This window comes from Balaenoptera borealis (assembly GCF_965194805.1).
Source record: "Balaenoptera borealis genome assembly, chromosome: X".
In the NCBI taxonomy this organism is placed as follows: domain Eukaryota; kingdom Metazoa; phylum Chordata; class Mammalia; order Artiodactyla; family Balaenopteridae; genus Balaenoptera; species Balaenoptera borealis.
In genome coordinates this window covers 59,064,649-59,071,081 of record NC_138881.1, presented here as the reverse complement: position 1 = coordinate 59,071,081, position 6,433 = coordinate 59,064,649, and the positions used below count along the sequence as shown (strand labels likewise).

Sequence of the window (6,433 nt, the reverse complement as noted above, 5' to 3'; positions counted from 1 at the left end):
AAACCGAGGGACGCCGGGAACCGTCGGACAATACCGACCGCAGCGGGGGCGGGGGCGGGGCCCATCCCGGCGTGGGGCGGAGCTCCGCGCGCGGGGAGCTTTTCCGCCCCGGCCGCCGGAGGATCGATTTCACTCAGTCAAGATCCCTGCAACGTCCGCCAGCCAGGCGCTGGGGATACGAACCCGCGAGGCGTGAGTCGGCCGCGGCGCTGAGCTCCGACTGGAACTGGATTCCCAGCGCCTCGCTCAGTTCTCGGCCTAGAATAAGTGCTCGAACGTCTGTGCGTTGCTTAGAAACTCTGCCTTTTGCAAACCGCTTCTTTGTTTCTTAGTTCCTGCATCTGAAAAATGGGTGTACTAACACCTTCAAGGGACTGTTGCGAAGATTGGAAACTATGTATGCCTAAGAACGCACCTATTAAACCCTGAAAGGTCGGCTCTAATCTTTATTAGAAACTATGTATGCATAAGAAAGCACCTATTAAACCCTGAAAGGTCGGCTCAAGGTCTTTATGGTCTAGCCCTGAGGTTCTTAACCTCTTCTGCTTCACAGTCCCTTTGAAATGCTGATGGAAGCTATGGCCCTTCTTCCCAGAAGAATGCACGTAGAGATATACAAAACTTTAGATACTTTGCCGGGAGATTCTTAGACCCCCTCCTGAAGTTCACTCACATATCCCCTAAGGGTCCATGAACTCCAGGTTAAGAACCCTTGCTGTATCGAAAGAGGCACCTACTGAGTGTCAGATGCTTTTCAGACATTGTCTCCTCTAATCCGCAAAAAACCCCTATGAGTTAGGGATTATTATTGTCTCCATTTTGTGGATGAGGAAGCTGGTTTTCAAAGAGTGGAAGTTTGCTTGCCCTATATTATATGGCTACTGTGTAACAGAGCTGAGACTAGGATTTTTTCTTGTCTCTGTCTCTCACTCTCTCTCTTTAAAATAGTGTATCATCTCATTGCTGTTCTTTTTTTTCCTGCCTTTTTAAATTGCAGTATATTCGATGTACAATATCATATCAGTTACAGGTGTACAACATAGTGATTGACAATTTTTAAAGTTTATACTCCATTTATAATTATTATAAAATATTGGCTATATTCCCCGTATTGTACAATATATCCTTGTAGCTCATTTTATACATAATAGTTTGCACCTTAGTCCCCTACCCCTATATTGCCCCTCCCGCCTTCCCTCTCCCCACTGGTAACCCCTAGTTTGTTCTCTGTATCTGTGAATCTATTTCTTTTTTCTTATATTCACTACTTTGTTGTATTTTTTATCTTTTTTTTTTTTTTTTGGCCGCGCGGCTTGCACGATTTTAGTTCCCCAGTTCCCTCACCAGGGATGGAACCCGTGCCCCCTGCAGTGGAAGCGCGGAGCCCTAACCACTGGACCACCAGGGAATTCCCTGTTGTATTTTTTTAGATTTCACATATAAGTGATATCATACTTTTCTTAACTCTTGATATTCTTTCTATGATGGTATTGCCTTTTAGAGAAAAGATAGAGTGCTGTAATAAAAGTAACAAATAACAATAAATAAAAAATAATAAAATTAGCACATAACAAATAAAAGTAACAATAACACAATGCTATTGAATCACAATGGAAAGACAAATTAATTCTGATTGGGGAGAGGAAGACATATTGGAGGAGGTAACATTTGCGCTAACCCTGAGGAATTTAAACCCACGGAAAATTAGGGTGGGTTAGAACATAAGCACAGTGCCTGGCACATATTAAGGGCTCAATAAATGTTTACTAAATAAACTATTTATGTAAATAGTGTCTCTAATCAGCTCTGCGTTTGGGGGAAGATACATCTGGCAACAGAATGAAGAATGGATTAGAGAGCAGGGGGCCTTTGGAAAGGGAGGCCAGGTAGTGGGTTCTAGTACTAATCGTGACTAGAGGGAATGAAAGGCTGATTTAGCACCGTGGCTCTGGTCATGGAAAGGAGGACACGACTGGGAGAAACACAACAGAAGTAGAGCTGATAGGATTCTCAGGGTGAGAGAGACGGAGGAATCGAAGATGACTTTGAGGTTTGAAGTCTGGGTGACTGAGAGGGTGATGATACCATTAACTGAGATACGGAACACAGGAAGAGAAGCAGATTCAGGGGAAGATGAGGAGTTTGAAGCCAGTATTGTTGTTCCTTCATTTCCAGAATCTGCTTCTAAGTCAGACCTCCTCACCAGTCACAATGGGGACCCAGCTCTCGCAACAGCTAAGGGTGGCTATTCTGGTTTGGATAAGGTCAGAGGAAAGATAGCTATAGATGCGCCCATGGGAGCCAAGACTGCAATTTCCATCCAGCCAAGACAGTAGAGCTTTGATAGCAGTTTCAGGGTGACTGAGCCAAGGAAGGAGCATAGCATAGGATGGAGGGAGGTTCAGACCCTCCACTATGTGGGATAAAATAATTTAGATGAGAAGGTGGCCGGGAGCGGTGGTGGTGATGAACAGATCCTTCCCAGGATCTAGGTAGTCTGAGGTTTCTTGGGTCTGTGACAATATTGGATACCCAGCTTTAGTCTCTACTTAACACCACATTGCAGTGGTGGTGTTACTTCTACAGATTAGATTAACACCTAATCTCCCAGAGGATTTAGCCTGTGTCATAGCACACATTCACCACACCCTCCGTAAAGCCCTGGCTTCTAAGGTTCTTTCCACCGGAAGTTATGACAGAAGGAAATGTGTGGGTGGGGAGGGGTAGTGGGTAAGGGGCCCAGGTTCCTGACACAGTCTACACCCAGGGAACGAAGAGTAAGCGCCATGTTGAAGCCGCCATTGCCACTCAGATCCCTCTTATTCCTGCAGCTGCCTCTGCTGGGGGTGGGGCTGAACCCAAGTGTCCTCACGCCCAATGGGAATGAAGACATCACAGCTGGTGGGAAACCTGGGACTGGAGGAGGTTGGTGAGAAGGGAAGCTGTGGGAAGGGGTCCTACTGAATTCTGGAACCTGCCACTGGACATTGGAAGGTTGCAGGCAGAGTTTTAAGAGTACCATGGGGAGGGCAAGGGGAAGGGTTCCCTGCCTCACGCTGCTTCTTCTGACCATCGTGTCTTCTCTTCCCCTCCCCCACTTCATTTTCTCCCCAACCTAGACTTCTTCCTGACCTCTACACCCCCTGGGACCCTCAATGTTTCCACTCTGCCCCTCCCAAAGGTTCAGTGTTTTGTGTTCAATGTCGAGTACATGAATTGCACCTGGAACAGCAGCTTTGAGCCCCAGCCCACCAACCTGACTCTGCATTATGGGTAAGAGAAGGGGAGAGGGGATCGTACGGGGGAGGAAGAGGAGGTGGGCTAGATGTGAGAGACTGCGTGGGGACCAAGAGAGTATCCCAGGCTCCCCACTATTTTCTCATGGGGTAAGTCATAAGTCAGTTCAGAGGAGCTGAGGCTGGGCTGTGGAAATCTGGAGTACCCAAGTTTACCTCACTGTTCTTCTTCCTTGAAATCTTTCTCTAGGTACAAGAACTTTAATGATGATGATAAACTCCAGGAGTGTGGCCACTATCTGTTCTCTGAAGGGATCACTTCTGGCTGTTGGTTTGGAAAAAAGGAGATCCATCTCTACCAAACATTTGTTGTCCAGCTCCAGGACCCATGGGAACACAGGAGGCAGCCCGAACAGTTGCTAAAACTGCAGGATCTGGGTAATTTGGAAAGGAGGATCAAAGGATATTGTGGGGTATTGGAGTATATAAACTAGTGTTCTTTCACCATAAGGGTACTTGGGCAGAAAAGAGGCGAGGAATAGAATGGGGAAGGGAGGAGGGCTCAGGCGCACTACCTTCAGGATCCTGACTTGTCTAGGCCAGGGGAATGACCACACACGCACACCTATCTCCAGTGATCCCCTGGGCTCCGGAGAATCTGACACTTCGCAACCTGAGTGAATTCCAGCTAGAACTGAGCTGGAGCAACAGACACTTGGACCATTGTTTGGAGCACCTGGTGCAGTACCGGAGTGACCGGGACCACAGCTGGACTGTGAGTGAGTGGGGATAGCAGCTCAGGCTGAGCAAGTGGGGATGAAGGATTCAATCAGCCAATAGGAAGGCCTGAGCCCCAGCTCCCCTTCTGTGCCTCCCAGTTCCCCTGCCCACCTTCCACCCTCCTCTGACTCCTTTCCCTCTCATCACCAGTGAGTTTTCCTCAAGGTTTCCCTACCCATGCTCTTCCCAAAACCAGAAAGGCAAGTAAACAAAAGCAAGCCTTTAAGGAGGCATTAAATTCTAGGCAGTGAAGGGAGCAGTGTGGCTTGAGTAGTCAAGAGAGGAGGGAGAAACTGGGAAGAACCAGAAGATGACCTGGGGGGTGGGGGTGGGGGGCAGCAGTTTCCGTTCTCCCTTCTTTTATAGACACCCATCTTTCCCTCACCCTCTTTCTCCTCAAGGAACAAGCCGTGGACTACAGACATAGCTTCTCTCTGCCTAGCGTGGATGCACAGAAATTCTACACGTTCCGTGTTCGAAGCCGCTATAACCCACTCTGTGGAAGCGCTCAGCATTGGAGTGACTGGAGCTGCCCCGTCCACTGGGGCAGCAATACTTCAAAGGGTAAAATGGGCCTAATGCATCACCCCGACCCATGAGCCCAGGAACCTTTCTAGCACCACTGTCTTTTGCCCTACCTCCCTACCCCTAAGCCCCCAAACTTGGTGGCTCATCTCCCCTCACTGTTCAACTCCAACCCCCAGGAAGCAGGATTTTTCTGTGTAGGGTTGGATCAGTGTGTTGTTACAGTAGGGGGGTGGATTGGGAAGGAGGCTGAGGGGGTCCTCAAAGGGGATACAGAATGTATAAAATTTCCCTGCAGCATTCCCAGAAAGCCTGCATGGTAAAGATGGCTTTGGAATCAGGCAAATCTAGGGTTTAAACCTGCCTCTGCCACTTCCTACCTCTTTGACCTTGGGCACATCACTCACCTCTTTGATTCTGTTTCCTCATCTGTAAAATGGAGATAATAATTGCTCCCCGCCCCGTTCAGGAGTTATGAGGATTAACTATACAGATAGCGTTTAGCACAGTGTCTGGCACCAAGTTGGGGCTCTAAATGTTGGCACGTAGTAGGGGCACTACAAATGTTCGGTCTCTTTTCCTTTCCTCTTTTCGATAGAGAATCCTGAGAATCCTGAGACTCCTTCGTTGTTTGCATGGAAAGCTGTGCTGATCCCCCTTGGCTCCATGGCATTTATCGTGAGCCTCATCTGTTTGTACTGCTGGCTGGAACGGTGAGAATTCAGAATCCCAGAAAAATGAGGTGGGGGTGGTTGGGAATAGGGGAAGAGGGTTATTACCGGGTCTCCAGGAGTAGAGGGCGGGACAGTAAGGAATGAGGGATCACCCAAGTGGGCATGGTGATGGAAGGAAGATGCAGGCACAGACAACACAGAATCACTACATTCCATGTGGGAGAACTGGGAGAAGGGTAATACAAGAGCGTAACCGATGTATTCCTGCTCCCTCTTTCTCCACACTCAGGACGATGCCCCGAATTCCTACCCTCAAGAACCTAGAGGATCTGGTTACTGAATACCATGGGAACTTTTCGGTGAGAACATTGTCATAGGCAGACTGCAGTCTGTCAATGGCCAACTGCCTGCCAGCTAGACAGACAGGGCATGGGGGGCAGAGGGGAGGGGAGGGGGGCCTGCACTAACAGGATGTGGCCGACCAGTTGGGGGATGGGCTAGACGCAGAGAGACACCCAGAAGAACTGATCCTAGATTGGTTGAGGCAGATGGAAACAGTGGTACTGAGGGCCCAGGAGTGTGTGTGTCCCTTCTGTAATCACAGTGGTTGCAGATCTTGGGAGAGTTCCCCTGGCACAGAGCCTGGGTCTTTTACTTCCTGCTCCTAATTGCGCCCTGACCTGGAGATATCTGTCTTTAGGCCTGGAGTGGTGTGTCTAAGGGACTGGCGGAAAGTCTGCAGCCAGACTACAGTGAACGGCTCTGCCACGTCAGTGAGATCCCCCCAAAAGGAGGGGAAGGGCCTGGGGGCTCCCCCTGCAGCCAGCATAGCCCCTACTGGGCTCCTCCATGTTACACCCTGAAACCTGAGCCCTGACACCCTGACAGAACCCCAGGGCCCTGTAGCCCTAAATTGTACTAACTTGCCCTCGTCCAACCAACCTGGGTCCAGTGCTCACCTCGCCCCCCTGTGGCTGATTTTGAATTTTGTGCCCCCTATAACTGCCTTCTCATTCAATATCTCCTACTTGAGAATTGCCCCTTTGCCCTGTCCATGTTTCTCATCTCCCCCAGCCCAGCCCTTCCTCCTCACAGCATTGCTTCTGCTGTCCCTCCCTCCCTCCCCCTTTCCATCTACCCTTCAACTGTTCCAGAAACGAATGAGAAATAAAAGTTCTGTTGATAATCATCAAGGAAGTCTGCTGTTGCGGAGGGGGA

General features: G+C 49.2%; 1 protein-coding gene across 1 annotated transcript; it reads left to right on the top strand.

The window, feature by feature from the left end:
• Window positions 1-442: 442 nt before the first annotated feature.
• On the top strand, window positions 443-6,386 carry IL2RG (interleukin 2 receptor subunit gamma). The gene is made up of 8 exons (XM_082377365.1): window positions 443-2,925; window positions 3,120-3,273; window positions 3,487-3,674; window positions 3,872-4,011; window positions 4,418-4,580; window positions 5,140-5,254; window positions 5,505-5,574; window positions 5,916-6,386. Exons 1-8 carry the CDS (start codon window positions 2,706-2,708, stop codon window positions 6,090-6,092), a joined length of 1,227 nt encoding a protein of 408 aa, XP_082233491.1. The 5' UTR covers window positions 443-2,705; the 3' UTR covers window positions 6,093-6,386.
• The last annotated feature ends 47 nt before the right edge of the window (window positions 6,387-6,433 follow it).

Coding starts and splice junctions, on each gene's coding strand:
- IL2RG (XM_082377365.1), top strand. CDS start 2,706: ATGTGTGGGTGGGGAGGGGTAGTGGGTAAGGGGCCCAGGTTCCTGACA. Junction 3,675..3,871: donor GCTAAAACTGCAGGATCTGG/GTAATTTGGAAA, acceptor ACCTATCTCCAG/TGATCCCCTGGGCTCCGGAG. Junction 4,581..5,139: donor GGGCAGCAATACTTCAAAGG/GTAAAATGGGCC, acceptor TCTTTTCGATAG/AGAATCCTGAGAATCCTGAG.